Source organism: Vidua chalybeata, chromosome 8, assembly GCF_026979565.1.
Source record: "Vidua chalybeata isolate OUT-0048 chromosome 8, bVidCha1 merged haplotype, whole genome shotgun sequence".
NCBI lineage: Eukaryota > Metazoa > Chordata > Aves > Passeriformes > Viduidae > Vidua > Vidua chalybeata.
This window is the reverse complement of record NC_071537.1, coordinates 30,095,148-30,116,182: the sequence shown is the minus strand read 5'-3', so window position 1 is coordinate 30,116,182 and position 21,035 is coordinate 30,095,148. Positions and strand designations below refer to the sequence as shown.

Sequence of the window (21,035 nt, the reverse complement as noted above, 5' to 3'; positions counted from 1 at the left end):
TGGTGTGGATTTGTTTGTTCCGCTGGTGCCAGGGCAGCCGAGTGCTGCCCTCTGCGGGCCGCAGCCGGCACTGCGAGCGCGGCGCTGGCGGGAGCCTCTGCCACTCGCCCCCTTCCCTTTAGGAATCGGCACTTCCTCTACGGGAAGGGGAAAGGCGTTTCTGTAGAATGATTATTTCGTAACAATTTGCCTTTAATGGTTCAATACTACAAAATAATGGATGTTTTTAAAAATGTATTTTTATATTTTTTTAATTTAATAATGATAAATGTTAGCAGTTGAGCAGAATTCTAGGTTTTGGAGTGAGTTTGAAAATCTTCACAAGAAGTGTGCTTTAAGTTATTGAAACTATTCAAATACTTAGATAGATTACCAAATATTAGGCAGAGCCAATGGCCAGCTCGTGAGATGTCCAAAAGGGGATAGTAATTAACCTGGTTACAGTAACAAGCCTGATTACTCTTCCAGCCTGACACATCTGACTGAATTTGGGGTCACCAAAAACCCCAAATCCCATGTAAGTTACCTTTCAAAATAATAAAGCACAAAAGCAATTCCTCATTCCAAAAGTCAGAATATTTAGTTGGCTCGAGAACTTGAGTTTTGTCAAGTTGCAGAGAAATACCAGGGAGTTAATGGTGCTGCACTTAGCAATTGCTTCTCAGCTTTGTAGCCTGTTCAATCCATTATTATCTTTATTCTTCCCTGCAGCATTAGAGCATTGGCTGAAAATGCAGGATTTGCCAGTGTACATTTGCTTAATGAGAAGTGGACTCTAGTTGTACATACTTTGTATTTTAAGTTCAGGATATGTAAATATTTAAGTATTTTCTTCTTCAATTGAATTTTTTTTAACATGCCTTACAAGTATGAAATTATCATTCCCGCTGCAGAGTCCCATTCCCCTTGGTTCTTTTCCTGCAGCCAAGAGCAGTTGTTGGGTCTGGGCCATCACTGCTCACCCCTATGATGGTGTGTCTTGGCAGCTGAGTGGGGGCACAGGGCTTGGTGTCCCCTGAGTTACTGTCCCAAAATGTCATGTTGCCACGCCTGCCCTGGCCAGGCAACGACCTCTTCCTCCACCTCTACCTCTTCTCCAGTGCCTGTACATTTGACAGCTCCTGTGCCTCGAGGTCTGAGCTTTGGTACCACCCTTTGGGCCCCGCTGACAGCTGGCCCTGCCACCCTAGAGTGCTTAGAGACCTGGGCAGGGATCCCTGGCACCTGCCTGTCAGGCTGTAGATGTTCTTCTCTCCGTGGGGGAAACTGGAAGTGTCTAAACAGTGCCAGAAGTTGTTGAAGTTCACAGGTACTCCAAATACCACTAAAAGACACACGCAAAAAAACTGTTTAAGTACTTGGTGTAGCACATTCTGTTTACTCAGTACCTTAAGGTTTCTGGCTCTGTCACAATGAAGCCAAGCTCCCTGCTCCCCTGCAGGAAATGGGAGCAGGAAGTGGGGCTGGTGTTGTGCTTGTTGTGCTTGTGGCTGAGCATGACCAGAGGTGTTCATAGCTGATGTCTGACACCAGAGAGGGGTTTGTGGGAACACATTTTGTTCTCAGGTCAGTTTTTCCCTCTTGTCCATTTTCCATGTTCTGTGAGGTGTTACTGGGCATGTTCTTCCCATCTTCCTTTGCTAAAGACTCTTGGGGAGTTTTCTGCTCTACAACCTCAACTATTTTAATACAGGCAAAAGTATTCAGTGAGATCAGCTGAAGCTATTTGAGTGCAGGAATGCTGTCAGCTGCTAGAACATGGATATGAAATACTGTGTGTCATCTTTTGCCACTTCCCTGTTGAGTACAAGCTCTCTTTGTTTGCTTTGCTCTTCATGAAACTCCTCCTTCTTTCCCCTTGCTTGTCATTTGAAAGACCACACCTCAAGAGTCAGCAAAACAGTGAGCCCTGCTCCCCACACCCCCTCTTTCCCAGCTCATTATCGTCACCTCCATCCTCAGCACTGCTGTACAGTAAATGGCCATAGTAGTTTCTTTCCTGTTGTAACTGCAGAGGTACCTAATGAAGAATAAGTTTTTAGCAAAGAACAAAGCAGGGCTGTGATGACCTGAAGTATTTCATCACAGCCGCTGTGTTTATGGCTTAGCAGAAACAGAAATTGCTGGAATTGCTGGCAGGGAAATGGTGGTCCCTGTTAGGGAGGTCAGATGCAGGGGTTTAGAACAGTCTGATTTGCAAATCTATTGATTGTACTCCTCCAGCTTTATGCAAGTTGCTCAGATCTGTGTGTGTAGGCCAACCCCCCATCTGATCAGTACTATGTTCTCATGCTCTCTGACCTTTTTTGTAGGTGGTAATTTTGTTTGTACCCTCTCCCGTGACATTGTGTCAAGCCCTCTTCTGCTCTCACAGCTGACAGCCTTCCCTGCCCTGTGCCTGTAACTGGGAATTTCCCTTCCTTCCTCCTTCCACAGCTAACCATTGCCTGTTCTGTTGCTTTCCAGAGCAGGATGTTTGTGCTCTCCCCCACATCCGTGCTGGATGAGCTGCCTCACCCTGTTGAGATTGTTGGAGTTGGTCTCTGCTGTGCTTTCCCCTGCTAACCCCCAGCTTTGCTTCAAACAATGTCAGCTCTGCACTGTGCTCCTGCTGTCCACACTTTGACCCGTGCTTTGATGGCTGGAGCGCTGTGTGGTGTTGCCATGGTCGGTGTACCCCAGCAGGCAGCAGAGCACGCAGTGCTGGGGGCGGTCCTTGCATGCAGTGGCCACCACCATGATCTTTTCTTCCCATCTCAGCAGGGTGGCCCAGGAAACTGCCCAAGGAGCAAATGCCCTGTGGCGTCAGCAGCACACACAAACGAACCTCTGTACTTTCTTCATTTGTTCTCATCGGTTTTGAAAAGGAAGTCACCATCTATAAATAGCTGCTAGGAAAATCTTGCCTCATAGCAAACTGAAGATGTGATTCACCTGATGTGTTGTGTGCAAATAGCTTCATTATAAACATGTGCCTTTAGTCTAAAGGTAAGTGGTGGACTGAGGGATTTTTGCTGTTATGTTCCAAAGTGAACATTTCTGGTACCTTTCAAACATACCAAGGCTATATATTCTTGTCCCAGGTGCCTGTTTCTTTGTTCAGTCCCTGGGTCTGTGGTACCTTAGTGAAAGTAGAGAGTAGGGTTTAGTAGCTCTGAGGCAGGAAATCCTGTATTTTCACAGCTCTAAGGATTTCATATTGTTTGATCTCAATAATACCTTACGTCCTGCAGCAAATGGGCCTGAGGGAACACTTCAAATGATTACAAGACAAAAACCCTGAGTAAGCTGAAATTACTTCAGGTAAAACAAATATGAGAGAAAAAGAAGGTGGAGGAAAAGATGGCCATAGCTCTTGATTCTTTACGGAATAATGAACTTTTTATACAGTTGAACTCCACAGTCCTCATATTCAGGTAGGAAGGTGTGGCAAATAATATCCAGCCTGTACCTGGCTTGCGGCAGCCATGCCACTGCTCTGGAAGTTTGATTTTGTTTTCTGCTCTTTTAGCCCAGCTCAGTACAGGATGTTATTAGCTGTTGTGGCTGTATTTGCTTTTCGTCATGCACAGAGCTGGACTCGAAGGGGTCTCAGAAGATCCAGTCTTTTGTGGGAAAGGGAGTCTAGATGAGGTGTAGCTCCTGACACTGAAAGCAGGTCATCAGGAACTGCAGATGGCTGAAGAGCTGCTGCTGAGAGGACAGTAGGAAGGAGTTCACTACCAGAGTTCCTGAACATGGAAATGCTCTCAGAGGAAGCAGTCACAAAATTCCTTTTTCCCCTTTTAATAAAAGCAAAATGTAAAACCCAACACTTCTGTATTTTGGTTTTAGCCATCATTTTAAGTAGCAACTGATAGTGCACATTTTATTCTCAGGAGACTCCACATCACTTCCCAGTTGCCTTTCTTTGCTTTCTCTTTCTGTGGTGATACAGCCAGCCAGAGATTGGATAATTACAGTTTCTTTCAGCACAGCATATGTTGGCAATATTCAACAGGGCCAGTACTTCTGAGTGCCAAGACAAGGGTGGTTTCTGTGGTTAAAGCAAAGTCTATGAATAGAAGTCAGTGTCTGGATGTGTACTTAAAATTGGTTCTTGGTGAGACACTTTGAAATAACGGGCCACAGGATTCTTTAATTCTGTCCACTGTAAAACAATGCAGCCCAGACTCACCACCCCGGGAATGTTTCTGTGTGCTGTGCCAGGCTATGGTGATGTGCCATGTGACAACCAGTGATTTACCATTTTGTTGCTGCTGCTACAGCTCTAGTCGGTCACCTTCTGCATTCCCGCACCACGCCTCTTCCTTACTCTCTCCAGGCCCGGGCACCGAGCCCATCAGTTTGGCGGTGAAAAAAGCGAGGGCACGGCCAGAAAGGGAAGAGGTCCCCGCGGCTCGGCAGGGCCCAAGCCGGGCTCCGGGCTCCCACCAGGTGGCAGCCGATGGCCGTGCCGAGCAGAGCGGGATCCGGCCGGACACCGGCTGGAGCACCGCGCCCGGCCGCACCACGCTCTCAAGTTTAATAACTTAAAATAGTTTTAAATTGTTGTGACACAAATTAATTGCTGATAGCAATGGGAGAAGAATTTCCCTAGGTTTATTGCTATCAATCTGTAAAACCTGTCCTCTAGTGGTGAGTATTCTCGGTACAACCTACCTTATTCCAGTGCACCGAGTAATTGCTTAGCTCTGGACTCAGACTGAAGAATTCCTTACTTTAAAAAATTCAGCATCACTCACGAAAGTGGAACACACCCGTGCTCAGCGTTACTGCCTGGAGTTGGGATTCGGCAGCAGTTGTATTGAGTAGGCAGACTGCAAGAACAAACAAACATTTGCTTTGCAGGAGAGAGAGAAGTCTTAATGCTACTTCCAAAAGTGGCAGTATGGAGTTTTGCCCCTACTTGGCCATCCTTCCCACAGAGAAGCAGCTTCTTTCAGATCTGGTGTTTTGTTTATGCAGCTACACATAAAGGGACAGTTTAGTATTAAAATAAGAAGGTAGAGCTTGCAATTACCATACTCCCACCTCTAAGAACTCTGACTTCAACAGACCTAAAAATTTCTTCCCTTCTCCTCTAGCTACCATTTGCAGACACCACTGACATGTCTGTCCTGGAGTTAACAACCCTGAGCCACCACCCCAGCAGTGGCATGAGGTAGGTGCTTAAATAATTTTATCTCCATCTTGTGAGCACGTGCTATTTTCTTTGCTTTACTTACATGACTAAAACAGCATGCTCCTCTGCCTTGTTACCTGGAATAGTCAGCCAGGCAGGGGCCAGCAGAGACTGGGACTTGCTCTTTGGTGGGAGCAGTGAGCTGGGTCTGACCTGGAACAGGTCACCTCATTACAGCTAGATAGGGCTATTTGCTAAACTGATCCAACTGAAAAATAACTTTTTTATTTCCCCAGCTACAATTCAGCACAAGGCACCTCCTCTAATGAACTTGTCTTACCTGTTTCTACAGACTTTTTCTAACCTCCAGTCCCTATGCTCCTTCAAGCACAGAAGATGCCAGGTATACAGAAGTAAGGGGAGAATTTGCAGAGCAGTAAGGTGTTCTTGCTGCACTTCCAAGTCTATTTGGGAAAAAAAATGCACTCTTAGAAAGCAAACTAACCTTTTTACAGCATAAGAATAACTTAAAATGCCATAGTTTGCAATACTGAATACGTCACTAATCAGTAACAGCTGAAGGTAATTAATGCCTCCTCTACACACTATAACACCCCTTGGGAAAGCCCCAGCTGGGCTCCAGGGCAGGGGCTGAGCCGTGCTGGAAGGGATGGGTGTGAGGAGGCTGCACAGCCCTGCTCAGACCCAGCACCCTCAGCACTGTTCCTACAGCTCCTGCTGGGCTGTGCCCCAGCAAATCCACAGAGCTGCTCTGCTGACGCTCCAGCTCTCTGCAGGGCTGGAACCTGGCTGTCAGCCAGGTCACTCCACAGGTGGGCACGGCCCTCTGAATTCATCCCAGCTTTCTTGAATTTGCTGGATGATGAACGTGGAAGCTCAGCTGTAAGTGTATCCTAATACTTAGTACAAGTACTAATTTGTCCTTTATACTCAGCAACATTTGTACAGATGTAACAGACAGTGTCAAAACACCTTGGTTTTTATTTTCCTATCCTTTTTGAATCAGGTTAAGCTGTAAACAGTTTCTTTTTCAATCAAATACTGCCAGCTAGAATTACTTCCATTCATGCATCACTGAAAACAAAAAGGGTATTTTACCTTAAGTATAGATTTTTCATTTTAAACCATGACACTTTATACAGAAACCAATATAACTAGATTCAATGCACCCTGATTAGTTATGTAAACAGATAACCCCCCAAAAAAACCCACATCGACAGAACGAGTAAGTTGGTTCCTTCATAGAATGGAAATTAAAATCTCTCCTGACTTGAGGTTAACATGGTCAGGAATACAGAGTGTGGCACATAAATCCATCTAGGAGGTGTATAAATTGCACTGTATCTGAATTTACAAAGTTATGCATAATGAAATGCACAGTTGAAATTCATGCTAGAAAGCATTTTTCAATATGAAGTGGCAGCCAACTGGCAACCATAACAGTTAGGTTCTGCACCATCATTTATGGCATTATAGATAACTATTACATATAGCATACTTAAAAACCCTGAAGGATTGTGTTACTTGAAACATTCTCCAGGCAGTCATTTGGTTTGAAACATTGGGAGAAAGACTAAAGAGATCACCATCTTATACCAACTATGGTACCTTTAACTTCCATGAAGTAAATCAGATATGAAGTGTATTTCACAGTAACAAAGTTGCTTAATGCCTTTTCTCCAACAGTAGGATTGTGGTAAATGTTTCTGCCCTCAGATCACCATTGTCCTGGTGGCTTTCCCTTTTCTCAAGCTTGGGTAACTACACTGAGCACTTTTCCTGGTTTTTAACTATTCATCAGTCCTTTCAGTATATCGTCAGAGAGTTCCAGCAGCGGGAGTTCAGGGGATGGGATGTCCAGGGGGGGAAGGTTGGGTATTGGAATGTCCTTTGCCTTCCCAGCAGTTGTTGCAAACTTCTGCCAAGTTGCAGCTGAAGAAGCAGATTCTGAGTGCTGCTGCAGACCCCACAACTCTGACTTCTCGACAAAGTCAGTATCTACATCCAACTCTTTGTCTACTGGAGATTTCTGGAGTCTAGCTCTTTCTGCTTTTAACTGCTTATTCTCTCTCCTCAATCTCTCATTTTCAGCTACAAGAGATTCTATGAGCTGCTTCAAATCTGCAATTTTGGTTGCCTGCTCTTCTATTATTGTTTTGTCATCTTTTGGCGCTTTACTCCCAATACATGCTTCCACTGGCTCCTTTTTTTTCTGAAGCAGAAATAAAAGTGTATCTGGGTCCCTGTCAAAGACACCCCGAATATCCTGTGAATGTTTCTCTGTGGAGGAGCTGTATTTCTGAGCAACAGGAACCAGTACATTTTGATCATCAGAGTCTTCAGCAGATGGTTTGTAAGAAGTCTGAAGATGTGTGGCTGCTTCCTTGTCAGCACTCTGCTGGGCTTTCAGTTTTTCCTCCCTCTTTGCCCTTTTCCACCTCTCCTGGATGAGCAGTAACTGTTTCATATGACTATCCCTTTGTAATTCCAGCGATAGCTGAGCCTGAGTAAGAACAAGATTAAACAATTTAGATGGTGATCCCTAATTCCACCCAAATATTCACAAACATTGAATTAGATGTGTCTAACTATATACATAAACAGCATCACTACATGCCCAAGGGGGGGAGCTTTTGTTATTCAGACATTAAGTCCAACAGGAAGTGATCTCTGCTTGTACAGTGCAACAGATTCAGATTTGTCAAATTTAGCATAACTACTGGTCTTTTTGTTTGTAAGTCACTGACCAGGCTACAATATCTCTGGGCAGAGGCATTCGGAGTTTAGCTGACCTATGACCAACACCAAGAAGGAAGAGATTCACTTGGCATGCACGGCCACACTCTGGCTAAACCATGCAAACCTTTTGTATGCTTCTATGATGGTATCTGTGTAGCCATATCAATAACACCCAAAATGAAGCAGCAAATTGCTCCAAGGCCAGGTATGGACCCAAATGATTCAGCCAGATTTAATGAAGGAGGTGGCACAGCGGTTATTAACTCACCTGGGTGAAAGACCATTTTTCTACAAAAATGACCCATTGGAGCAAAGACAGATGTCTGATCTCCAAGGGTTATTTGATTTCATAATATTGGCTAAAGTCAAAGCCTGCTGGTACAAAAGTGCTGAGCAGCCTACTACATTCACAGATGAACTTGTACAATGAATAAGAAAAAGTGTCAGTGCTGTTGTTCTAGAGATCCTCCAATCAGGATGCATTAAACCAAACTGACACACTGTAGATAAGATGTTTGGCTTTTTGTCTCAGCAAAATACTAAGTGCCTCACAGATAAAGTTAAACATGACACTAGTTCTGTCACCTACTTGAAGATGTCTGGCAGACTAGAAAGATTAGTATTAGCACACTTGTGGAACTCCTGCACACTTGTGCAATTGCCAAGGGTTCAAAAAATTTTGCAAAGGCTAATACCCAGGAAGGGTGTGATCAGACACAATGGGACCCATGGGCACACCACGGGGCTGTGGCTGCTTCTGGCATCTGCCGCGCTCTGGTCTCACCTGCTCCGACTGGGTCAGCTTCATCGCGTCTGTAAGGTACCCTGCGGGACAGAACATCCATCAGCACTTACTGCACGGCTGAGAAACCTGAACGCTTCCAGAAAAGCTAAGGAAAGCCTTCAGGCCTGTGTGCTCAATCCCCACATAAAGGCAGCAGTCTAGAGGGAAAGTATTTACCAAGTTACAGTGGCTGGAAACACCTGCTGTTTTTCAGAAGTCTGAAAAAATTAGTGTAAGACCTTGTAATACACACTACACCCTTCCCATAGCATCCTGCTGGCTTGGGTCACTCCAGTTTGTTTTTAGAGCAGCAGCAATTTCCAGAAAGACTTCAAGCATATCTTACTAGTGCTGAAAATGACAATGTATGAGAAATTCTCAACTGAATTTGGAATGATGCAAGACAAAGGCAAGAAACGTTCACTGTATTTTTGGGTTTTATCTTGGTACATGAAGTGAAATAAAAAAGTATGCATTTTAGAGTAAGTGCAATCTCTCATCACTCTGAGAATTAATAAATACCAAAGAAACTATTCGTTTCTCACTTTATGGGGTTTTCTAGTATTTATGAATGGAGCCGGAACGCCTGGTATCTAGGTTACCATGCTCAGAGCAGCCACTTACTTTGTCTCCACACAAGCCCTGTCACTGAAAATGTCCTACTTGTTGCACCAGTTAAGACCTCCTTTCTTCTTCTGCCAAGTAGCTGCACACTGTCAGAGAGCTGAGGGACTCCAACACAAAAAAAATTAAGCAGGACTATTTAAATGGACAGGTAAATGCACAAAAGATCTCACAGAGAAGAGGCTGTCCCTGCAGTGTTGAGGTCTATAATGCAAGCTGCTGTTTTACTCAAGTTCTAGGGAGCCCATCACCTGTTCTTGGCTGCCTTGATGCAGACATTAGGAAAGGGAAGTTTTGTAAGCAAACATTTGTCCTTTACCAACAGAGAAAGCACTGTAACCTTGCCTATGAAAGCAGTAAAGAAAATGCAAAGTATAAAGTTAAACTGGCTTAGAGCATGTACACAACTTCATTCTGTGCATACCACAAGGTGTTGGCTTCATCTTCAGTCAAGATCTGCCTTCACAGTGATAACCACCCCCAATCTAAACAACTTTGGAAATGTCTGACTTGAGCTGCTCATATAAGAAAAAACATTTTCAAAAGGCTTCTTGATCTGAACTGAAAAACAAACATTTTAAAAATAAAAATTTTGCAAGTAACTAGACATTCTACTCACACAGAATCACAGAATCTGCTGAGTTGGAAGGGACATTGTCCAAACACTTCTTGACCTCAAGACAGGCTTGGTGCATGCAAATCTAAAACCTGATTTTAAGAGCTGAAATGTGAGAAATAAGCTACTCACCAGCAGCTTTTTTGTGACAAGAAATTGCTTCTTCATATTTCCCTGCTGCCAACAAGCGGTCTGCTTTTCTGCTTTGCTGGTGAGCCTTAAAATTTAAAAAAGAACATTTTATAAATGAGGGTAAATGGACAAATAGTTATACCTGTCTTTAAAGTAACCAATACATCTGAAAAACCTGTACTGATTCCAATTCTCAGGCTTTTAGGCTCAGATCTTCACTCCCTTCCAAGCTTTGCAATTGGACTTCTTCTTTAATACTACCTTACAAGAGTCTGAACTGGTAAGAACTGAAGTTTGTTAATGCAGCAAAACTGGTATGTAGACAACAAAATACTTTTGAAGCTGTTCCTCAGAAAGCACACGTTCCCCTTTCTAAGCAGGCACTTATCATAGTCATGTAAAAAGAACATTAGGCCAAAAGAAGTTATGAGAAGTTATAAGTATTTTGGACCAATTTATCTGGAAGAATGCAATATATTTGAAGTGTGTTACATCTTACAGCTGATTTGACATTTTCTGCTGCCCCATACCCAAGACATTTTGCCTCTTGGGTGAATAACTTGTTTGTTTGTTTGTTTTATTTTTTTTTTTCCCTTTTTTTTTGTTTTGTTTTTGTTTTTGTTTTTTTTTTGTCTTCAGCTTACACCAATTAATGGTTGCAGCACAGCCATAGTTTAAAGTATCAAAGTCACGTTGTTGCTATACAGCAATTAAATCTATACTAGTATTTGTAAACCACTAATGTAAACCACCAACACAGACTAAGGTTGTTGCTGAAAGCAAACATTTGATGCAAGTATTTGCATATGCTTAGTGAGAAACTATTGCATAACCAGCACTGCAACATTCATGAAAGCAAGTCTTCTTTGTCATTACTAGAAGACATGGATTTTATGGCCCTTCCTCCAAGACAAGCTGTGTAATGTGAAAGGCTACAAGCACTAGCTGGTGAGACTGTCAGTTACACACACTTTTCAGGACTGCTTTACTCTGTATTGAGCTTGAAGTAAGCAGACATCAATTACTGATACTTACATGATACTAACATCCATTTAAATACAAGTCTCAAAATGCAGGTCAGTTTGTAATTTTTGACTGCCAAGTGGAGTTATGCCCTACAGTATTACAGTAAGTTCAGTGTTCTACCAGAATCTTAGCAGCTCTGACACCACAGAAGAGAATGACTTGTACAGAAAACATCTGTCTGGGCAACAGCTGTTCTTAAGCAATCCGTGGCAGTTACATCACTCCATGAAGACATTTGGCTTTCCTAAAACTGATTTCATATGCTAATATGGTGTGTTCTTAAAAAACCTAAAACACAACTCCTTGATTCTTCACAAGAAATATTCTTTGTTATATTCTTCTTCCTCACCTTCACTGAATCCTCAGAGCATTGTTAGCATTTCCCATTTCTTCTACCCTGAGGTTAAATAATCTCAGAAGAGGAAGTGTTTTCCTATTGGAAAATCATCTGTTTTATGGCCTTTTTCTATGGACTCCTACAAACGATATATGCCAGAAAGATAAACTTATTTCCCTTTGACATGAACAAACAGTATCAGCACAAATAGAGCCATCTCCTTGGTTATTCCTGGCAGCTTGTCCCATTACAAATTAGCTATGTCATGGATATAAAAATACCTGAGCTAGCTCTTTGCAAAACAATTTTTCAGTAAATTAGTATTGATACAGGCTGCTTCTGCAAACTGCATGGGCAGGTCTAAAAAAAACAGGGAAAGAGGAAATAGAATAGCCAGAAACCAAAGAGCTAAGACAGCAATTCAACAAGTCAGAGGACAAGTTCCATTTACGAGTTTTTACATATAAGATTTTGAGTCCCATTGTTTTCAAACATTATTCATGTATGTTTTAAACTGCTGGAGTGTGATCTTACTCAGATCACTTAAGCACATGCAGAACATCTGAGGACATTCAGTTCTTATTTCACTGAGCAATTAAATTATTTCCATTCTCAATTAACTTCCAGTGAAGCTGAAGAGAGTCTGAAGAAGCTGGGCTGAACTGTGAATAAAATTAGGAAAACAACAGTCCATAGATGCTGGCAAAAACAAAACCTAGGATCCTCTGATGACAAGGTCACAATGCCTTTCTTGCTCTTACATCAAAATATACATGCCAGGCCATCTTACTCTGATGCAACAGAATTCCCAATGAAAACAACAGGAGCCACACCAGAAAAAAAAAATTCAGTTTTAAGCACAGCCCTGTGTGAGAAAACTAGCTGTTCTGCAGTCAGTCATGGGCAAGGAATTCCTATTTTCCTATCTTTTCCTGACAGGTTGACAAGAAAATACTTGCTCATTTATTCTAACCCATGTTTGTTCCAATTAGTTGATTATGGAAAGACCAAGGAATTTCTGCTACTTTCATGGCAGCTTATTTATCAATAAGCAATTTGAAGAAATTAGTGGTGCTGTTTCCTAGCAGCAAGTTATGAATACAACAGAAGTATTTGGATGCTTACTAGCCATTATCATGGATGAGCTTCTACATCTTGTCTACTCTGATGGTTTATTCTTAGGGCTCAGTTGCCCTCAGTCATGCAGCTTCCAACCATTGTTAGCACATCTATTTTGAACTCAGAGTGGCCTGTATCCCATTATAAAACTGGCAATGGAAGAACTGGTCCTCTGTCATAAAGAGAAGATTACTCTCAAGTTTATCCCTGGTCTGATGTCATGACAGAGGAAGGTATTTACACAACAGCTCTGGAGCTTCAGTGCTGGTTCCCAGCAGATTCAAGCAGGATTGCTTTGACTTTGGTCTTGCTGCTGTGATTACAGAAACACCTGCTGCTTGACTGTGGTAGGTTTATAGATCTGACTTCTCTTTCCTCTTCCACTTGCAGTGCTGGAAACTAATGCAGGATGGGGTGTAGAATAATTATAATTTATTAAGAAGCTATAGAATTGAAAAGGGGAAGCAGGTTGACAACTACTTTCAGATGTCCCTCCCAATCCTGATGAGCAGGAATTCCCAGTAGGCAAATGGACAGGTGTAACAACTTGACTCTTGTAAAAGGAAGCAGGTGTGAATGAAGGATGGCCAAGCTAAAAAGCTTCCTCACCTTGCCCCACTAGACTTGGTCCTTAAGAGAGTTGGGTAGCCTTACTGTGTGATTTGAAGCACTCTGGACTAACTGTGGAAGGTAAGTGAGACATTTTTCCACGCTCTTTGTAAATGTAGTTGAGATGCTGAGGGATGACACTTGCTTTATTAAGTTTGTACTGATATTCTAGGGAAGTGTTCCTATTTGATCTTTCTACTCAACTAGCCCAAATTGTTGCCTATGTAATCTCTGAACAGCAGAATAAAGCCCAATCAAACAATCCTCTAGAACAGCAATGAGAGTGTCCTCTTTACTTATAGCATTAACCAAAATATAACACTCCACTTCTTTTGTGGGTTTTTTTTTTTTTTTTTTTTTTGGTTTTTCCCACTATAGGCTACATAATGATGTGACTGCAGGCTGTGAAAAATGAAGCCATGAGGCCCACTTGCCAGATCTATTGCTGTTTCCTCAAAGGAAAAAGTAACAATATTTTCTTTCTAATCACAGCATAATCTTACAATTTAAAGGACTACCACAGTATGATCCTGGCTTAGGTTGTGGGGATAAGGAAGGAAAGCTGCTACTCTTATCATACAATTCTAGTTGATGGCTAGCTAATGTGGAAAGGAGACTAACAGGAAAAAAACAGGTTTGATTCAACAGTATAAAAATAATGTTTTAAAAAAAGGGCAGATGTAGTACACATTTTCAAATAGTGTAGGCCTACTACCCTCTCCTAAGAGCAGTCATGTGCAAGAGTGCTCCTGCAGCTGAGACAGGTATGTTTTGTTTTTCTCTGTTCCACTAATGGGAACAGCTGTTCACTGGACAAAGCCTTGCATAAGATGTTAAGCTTACAGCCTTCTTAGTATGTTACAAAGGGCTCACCAGAAAATGATGTATTTTAATGGGATTATGGAGCACAGATTACAGCACTTTACTTAAAATGACAAAGGCAGGAAAAACCCAGCTGCTAGAATGATGGGGCCTGATGAAAGTTTAATTGCAAAGAAGTTTCTCTTTGTAAATGTTTTAAGTGAAACCACTGTTTGATGCTGCTATCATCTATTTTATGTTATGGACTGTGCATACCAGTTATTCTTGCCAGAAAAGATTAATACCTGTGCTCTCCTGTTGCTGAAAACAAGGGGGAAGGTTTTTTTTTAAGAGATGAGAGATCTACTTTAGGATTTGTTTCCTTAAGGATATAGGTCTGATTTCTATTTTGAACAGTCAAAGTATACACTGCATTGCTTCTCTGTTATCCAGAAGAGTGTTAAGTGTTTTCCATGTGGGTGTTTACAGCAGCAGGCCACAAAGGGTAGGACAAGGTGGTGCACCATGGTTCTCCCCACCCCACACACACTCTGTCAGAGGCTACACCTACAGAAGCCTCTTTCAAACCCATTCTTACCAGCAAATAGTGAATTTTGAAAGATTTGAATGTGTATGTCCTCATATGTAGTGAAAAAATGTAATGAAGAGAGAATACAAGTCCAAAACTTGATCTGAGAGGTCCAAGAATAAACTATGGCTATCCATTTATTAAAAAAAGTGCAACCTTGATGAGGGTGACTATGCAAAATGCTTGTATTGACTGGCAGTTGCACTAAAAGTAAAAATAATGAGTTGTACTGTAACTTAAGCTAAAAAATGAGACTGTATTTGCAGTAAAAGTAAAGAAATGGTAATGGTGTAGCTTTACCAAATGAACAAAGCCCCCATTTTTTAATACTTGTATTCTGTAGAGAAAAATTACTGAAGATCAACCAAAAAATGCCAGAACCCATTGTGGATGTTCAACCAAGACCACCAGTCACATGTTAGATCAATTTTCTGTTTCTGAAAGCCTGTATTTAGCAAGGTTGACAGAACAATGACTCAACTGTGTAAATTACAGTTTAGTGTTCCTATAGAGCAAAACAAGTATGTGATACTATTATGAGAATGTTCATGTTGAAAATACAGACCCTTCACTCACTTTGTATTGAATTGTAAAGATGTTAAAGTTCACCTCGCATGTAAGCAATAGTATTAGACTTTAAATATATGGGCAGACAAGCAAGCAGTTGTTTAGGCAACCCCCATTAATTGACTGAATAGTTCTAATTGACTATGCATGTGTTCCCAACCTATTCTAAGTTTCAGATAAAATGATTATTCTGAGTTCCTCACCATGCAAATGCAATTAGAAGATCTGGAATGAACCCAGCTTGCATTCATACTGCTCTGGTTAGGTGGAGTCTTCAAAACCCTATACAGGCAGAGCTGCAGCCCTTTCCCTGATCACCTGCACCTTCATTAAGGTGTGGTATCCTTTTACCTACTGCATAGTCAAATCAACCTTACTCGATTCCTTTTCACCTATTCAGTATGATAAAAGCACTAAATGCTTCAACTTGTTTTTCAGAGCCATTTTCAGACTCACAGGATGAATTAGGTTTGAAAAGACAGTGAGATTGAGTTCAGCCTGTGACTGAACACCACTGTGTCAACTAGACCATAGCACTGAGTGTCATGTCTGGTCTTTCCTTATCCAGGGGCAGTGACTCCATCACCTCCCCAGGGCTATTTTGTGTGCCTACAGTTCTCAGCTGCTTGGCTGTTCTTCTTGTCCCCATATATAATGTGTCACAGCTGGTACTACACAAGTACAAGTCTTGCTAACTGAAGGTTACAAGATAAGTGAGAACTGTTCCACTGCCCTGATAAACAAAACCAGTCTGGGCTTCTGTATGACCACAAGGCTCAAGCTGTTACAGCAACTGAGCTACCTCTCAATAGGAGCATCTGAACCATTACAAACAATTGTCCAGTAAACAAGCTTCCAAGAGCAACAATTTCAAAACAAATGGGGCAGAAAGGCTTCAGCTGTGCCTTCAGCCTGTCTCACCAGGCTTCTCTGAGATGGCTTCGTTTGGGTCTTTAAACTGCTGGTCATGCTTACTCAGAGCTGAACTCTGTGGCTTGATGACAGGAATGTAATGCCAGTGTGACACAGCAGAAAGGCACTCCTGGTAGGTACCCAAACAGCACAGGTACAGTGAGGAAATAACACCTGTCAGCCACCCATTGCTTAGCTAATTATGTTCTTGACTGGGAGCTGCTGCAAGTTGTTTTATGTGCCACAAGGAACAGTTTTGTGTTGTGCTCTTACAGCAGTTACATGCCTGCACACAACTTTGTCCAGCTTTTCCAAGGTGGCTATTACAGATCTGGCTGTTCAGCTGAGTATCTGATGCACTCAGCCACTTTACTCAGATATACTGCTGCCTCTGTGGATTCACACCTTTTGGTTCTTCCACCACTGTGGTAAAAACAGACTTTGTGTTAAGCATGTCAGACTAGTGATACTTCCCCTTTTGTTACCTTACAAGCTTGTTCTCTGTAATTGGACTTCAGAATTTAGTGCATCTGCCTTTTTTTGGTTTCGTTTTACACTGGAAGACTACGTATAGTAGCTGTCAGGTTAAGACTGAAAAAAAAAAAATCCAAGAAAACAAATGGGGTTCCATGGATGTTTCTGTAGATTAACCTAATATTTCTGGTTTTCCAATGAAAATGACAGAAGTGCTGGTATTAAGTCTCAAACACATTAACATGTGTGGTTTAAATTCTCTGGTCTCTAGTGAACTTCTGTAGATGTTTTCTATTTTCTCCTCCTACACTCCCATATTGCATATTTATTCTGCTTGTTATTTTACCTTTGTGTGGATGTAGTGTTACTTCACTTTGAAATAATTCATTAAAGTAAACCATTGATTGGCTTGCACTGGAATGGCTGCTACTGACAGCTAGCAGTATTAATATTAAAAGCTTTCGTTATATGAGATTCTTGGAACACACACTTTGCGCTATTCTCACTCCAGCTATTGGTCTGTGCTTTCTGGTTTTCACTAAAACAGCAGCTCTACAAGCTAGGTCCTTTATGCTTCAGGAAACTTAAGAGGTGACAGATATCAATCAGATTTTGGACTGTATTTTATTATAAACCATACAAATACTACTACCTTGTAGGAAGAATACAAGGCAGAGGTGGCATGGCTCCTCAGCTACAGGACAATACTGAGCTGTGAAAGTAGAATCTGCAGAATTATGAAGTCCTGGATGTCAAACTCTGTTTAAGGAGCAACTTCTAGTCTCTTCCTGAGGTTAATATTATTTGCCTCACTTTTACTGTGTTACTTCCAAGCTTCTGATGGTCAGCAGTGTGTGGTTGTGCTTCTTAACTTGTAACTTTTGCTCCTACACCTAAGGGTAAAATTATGGCTGGATGTGAGAGCAAAATTCTTTGCCCAAATCAGATGGCAGTAGGAAGTGCCCCTGTAGCAAACAGCACAGAGAAGCCCTCAAGATGCTCTGTAAAAACATACAGTGTTCATAGAAGACTTATCTTCATGCCTTTACAATGTAAGTTTTAATTTGTAAAAATACTGTTGAGATGTTTTTTGGAAATAAGTAATCAGCTGGACTAGGTACCTGCTATATAGCTACCTGCTGGTGCAGGGACTCCACTTACTTCATGCTGGTTTTAAGTTCCATGGCATAACCTAAAAAAAATTTTGTGTGAGGCTGAAGAAGACTCAGTTCCATAAAGATAAAATATTATTTTAGGGAAATGCATATTTTAGAAGTTTCAGAAAAAGAGTATAATTTAAGCCAGGAGAATATAAGATATGGCATTCAAGTGTAAGGGGTGGGGTGTGATTTTTGGTTTGTTGTTGTTGTGTTTGTTTAGGGTTTTTTGTGGTCAGATCAAGTGGCCAGGAAAATCAGGACAGTATCCATGCTTTATAGTAACTAAGACTAAATGCTCCACTAGATGATCCACTATTAATGGACAATTTTTACAAGACAAAGCAAGATTCAAGTACTGTGGTAAATTCTAATGAATAGCCTTGACTGATGAAAAATCAGTTTTGTGAAAATTGTCAAGCTATGATGTATTGGAAGAGGGAAAATATTTTGTATTTAAACCACTGACAGCAGTTAAATAAGACTAATGATTACTGTATCCAAAATCACTTTGTAGTTTAGGTGTTGGGTGATTTGGTGGCTCTGGTTGGTTTTCCTTTTCTTTTGGTAGCTTTATTTTCCTCATTGGCACATTTGGAAAAAGTTGTGCTTTTCCAATTCACTGGAACTAGATTTAGGTAAGAGAAGAAATTTATGGGAAAAGAGAGTGCAATAGGTAGCACTAGATAGTATCAAAAACTTAAATGAACATTCTTATTTTGGAGGTTGGCACCTTCCCTGAATGATGTTGTCAATCTGAAGCTCCACAGCAGAGAGGGGCTGTGAACAGAAGAGCTTTGCAGAATTGTAGTTACTCCTTCCTGTTCATGTAGCTATGTTCTAACCATGGTACTGTACCCATTCAGCCCTCTTATCATGAGGAGTTTCCATGGTGCTTGACACAACTTCAATGGACGTGTCACTTTTCTGTATATGATGATCCATGACTATACTGCACAGCAGCTTCAAGAAAAGTTTTTGTATTTCAGAACACTCTCAGGCAGTAAGAACATATTCACAGGCAAATTCATAATTTTGTGTATGAAAGCATGTAAAGCAACTCTTTTTCCTGTATCATCCATTACATTATTGTCAGCCTGGAGCTAGACAGGCACAGTAACTGTACGCTCCTATTGTGGTTGCAAGGCTTTAGTCACAGTTGTGACTAAACCAGGCTTTAGTCAAAGTTGTGTCACTCCTACAATCTCTAAATGGCCTCAGTAAGAAACATTACTGACTGATGATATTGCCAAAAAAAGTTGCTACTTTCAGACATTTACTAGTGAATATTTTCTCTTTAGAATCTTATGCACCAGATCTGCTTTTCAAAAAGGTCCGTGAGATAGCTATAGTTTAGTCCTCCTGTTTTACCATGTTTTAAGTTTGCCTGACTTTACCCCATGATATCAACAGGTTACAAGAGCTTTCCTATTTCCTGCTGTTTCTTATTTCAATTAATCTTTCAGTAGACAGAGTAAAAAGTGAGACAGTATGATGCTGACATACCCAGAGTGGTTGTGCACCACTGCAGAATCTACAGATGTAAATAGACCATCTTCCTAGTACACTGTCAGCCCTAATTCCATAGGTGGTCTGCAGTGACAGTTGTATAAGTCTTTCTGAAACTAGGGAGAGCAACCTAGAAATACCTGATTGACTCTGTAGGCAATGATTTGTCAGGGCCGACACCATCCTGGAATAAATAAGCTTTGATTAAAACCTAAAATGAAACAAGTCTCTGAGGTTTGCATGGCAATGTCTAAACAATTCCTGGATCAAACTCATTCCTGGAAGCAGTACAGCTGTGTTCTCAGTGTGCTGCCTCTGGCTAACTGGACTGCTGGACCAAAACTTGTTTTCTAAGGGCATGCTCTGTGTATCACCACATAGCCAAGATACAGCTTTGGTAAAACCCACAAGGCAGCAGAGAATTAACTCTTCTTGACCTAGATCTTGTCTATGGGACAGAGACCTGCCAATTTAGACCATTTAATATCTGATTAGCTTTTGTGAAGAAGCAGTTTTTAGACTGTGTTTCAGTTCAGGTTCCTTAGAAATTTAGTTTAAGCAGAACAATTACTGATTTAAGGTTTTAAAGCATTTCACCTTCTGAAATTAAAGGAAGCACTTAGCCAATACTAGGTCCTGACAAGCCTCTAAAACTCTTGAAACTCATGGATATGGCCTATGTCATCTAAACGTTTCCTCTAGACGCTTCCTTCCCGAACTGCCCTTGTCCCTCGCTTTCGCAACGCGATGTCCCCACACACCCCTCCAATGTAAGCACGCCACGACACGCACCCCCGGCGCTGCCCCCCTCGCCGCGCTCCCGGGCACGGAGCAGCGCTGTCCCCGGCGGGAGCGGACGAGCGCACCCCCTCCCTCCCTCCCTCCCCAGAACCGCCTCCGGCCCGGGACGGCCGCTGGGCCCCGCTCCCGTCCGGCCAGGGCCTGACAGGAGACCTGAGCAGGTGTTTTGGGGGAAAGAAGGGCGGCAAGAGACCCTTTTTCTGTTCAGGTCGCGCCTCTCTGCCTGGTTGCCCGGGGGTAGGAGCCGAGGGGTGTCACCCTCTCCCCGCTGTCCGAGCGGCGGGAGCAGCGGTGGCACCGGCTGACCGGACGCGCCCCCCTTCCCCTCCACTCCCCGCGCTTACCAGGTTGAGGGGCCCCTCCATCACTTCCATGGGCGGCGGGGGCTGCGGGCACATGGGCGAGGGGCGCTCGCCGGTGCCCCCGGCCCGGCGCGTCCCGGCCCCGGCGCGGGTTGTAAACACGGCGGCCGCTTCCGCCCTGCCCGCGAGAGCGGGGCGCCGCCTCGCGAGACTTCGGGGCCGCGTCGCCGGGGCAACGGGCGCCGCGCGCGCCTCCCGCCCTGAGGGCAGAAGGCGTCTGTGGGAAAATGGGGAATAGAGAGGGATTCGTGCACCCTTCCCATAAGGGTGTGCCAGTCAGCGAGAGTGAAGAAAAATAAAGGAAAACATCACCTTCCTTGCTTCTCGGAGAAGTTAAGCCCTAAAATGGTGAAGAAAAAAAGAAAAGAAAATCTTGGAATTGTAGGATATGCTGAGTTGGAAGGGACTCATCAGGATCATCGAGTCCAATTCCCGGCGCTGCACAGGATACCCTAAGAATCACACCATGTGCCCAAGAGCGTTGTCCAAATGCTCCTTGAGCTCTGTCAGGCCTGGGGCTGTGACCACTGCCCTGGGGAACCTGTTCCAGTGCCCGACCACCCTCTGGGGGAAGAACTTTTTCCTGACATCCAACCTAAACCTTCCCTAACTCAGCTATATGCTGTTTTCTCAAGTCCTGTCAGTGGTCATAAGAGTGAAGAGATGAATGCCTGCTCCTCTGTTTCCTCTCATAAGGATTTTTCAGATTACAATGGGGGCTCCCCTCAGTC

At 42.7% G+C, this 21,035-nt stretch overlaps 1 protein-coding gene across 4 annotated transcripts; it reads right to left on the bottom strand.

The window, feature by feature from the left end:
- Nucleotides 1-39: 39 nt before the first annotated feature.
- On the bottom strand, nt 40-20,433 carry NRBF2 (nuclear receptor binding factor 2). Of its 4 annotated transcripts, XR_008432138.1 has the most exons (7): nt 20,287-20,433; nt 10,042-10,126; nt 8,670-8,710; nt 6,755-7,649; nt 5,466-5,589; nt 4,663-4,820; nt 40-1,324 (listed from the first exon to the last, which is right to left on the bottom strand). XR_008432138.1 is itself a non-coding variant. In XM_053949654.1 (5 exons), exons 4-5 carry the CDS (start codon nt 8,691-8,693, stop codon nt 6,933-6,935), a joined length of 741 nt encoding a protein of 246 aa, XP_053805629.1. In that variant the 5' UTR covers nt 8,694-8,710; nt 10,042-10,126; nt 19,282-19,325; nt 20,287-20,392; the 3' UTR covers nt 6,110-6,932. The 4 variants fall into 4 exon arrangements, 2 of the variants coding, with proteins under 2 accessions (XP_053805629.1, XP_053805628.1); XR_008432137.1 differs by lacking the exon at nt 40-1,324 and having other exon boundaries at nt 3,823-4,820; XM_053949654.1 differs by lacking the exons at nt 40-1,324; nt 4,663-4,820; nt 5,466-5,589 and adding an exon at nt 19,282-19,325 and having other exon boundaries at nt 6,110-7,649; nt 20,287-20,392.
- Between the last annotated feature and the right edge of the window lie 602 nt (nt 20,434-21,035).

Excerpts from the sequence above, each read along its gene's own strand:
- NRBF2 (XM_053949653.1), bottom strand. The coding sequence starts at position 20,340 with ATGTGCCCGCAGCCCCCGCCGCCCATGGAAGTGATGGAGGGGCCCCTC. Across the intron at positions 8,711-10,041 it reads TTGTCACAAAAAAGCTGCTG|GGTACCTTACAGACGCGATG; the intron begins GTGAGTAGCTTA and ends TCTGTCCCGCAG. Across the intron at positions 7,650-8,669 it reads AGCTGACCCAGTCGGAGCAG|GCTCAGCTATCGCTGGAATT; the intron begins GTGAGACCAGAG and ends GTTCTTACTCAG.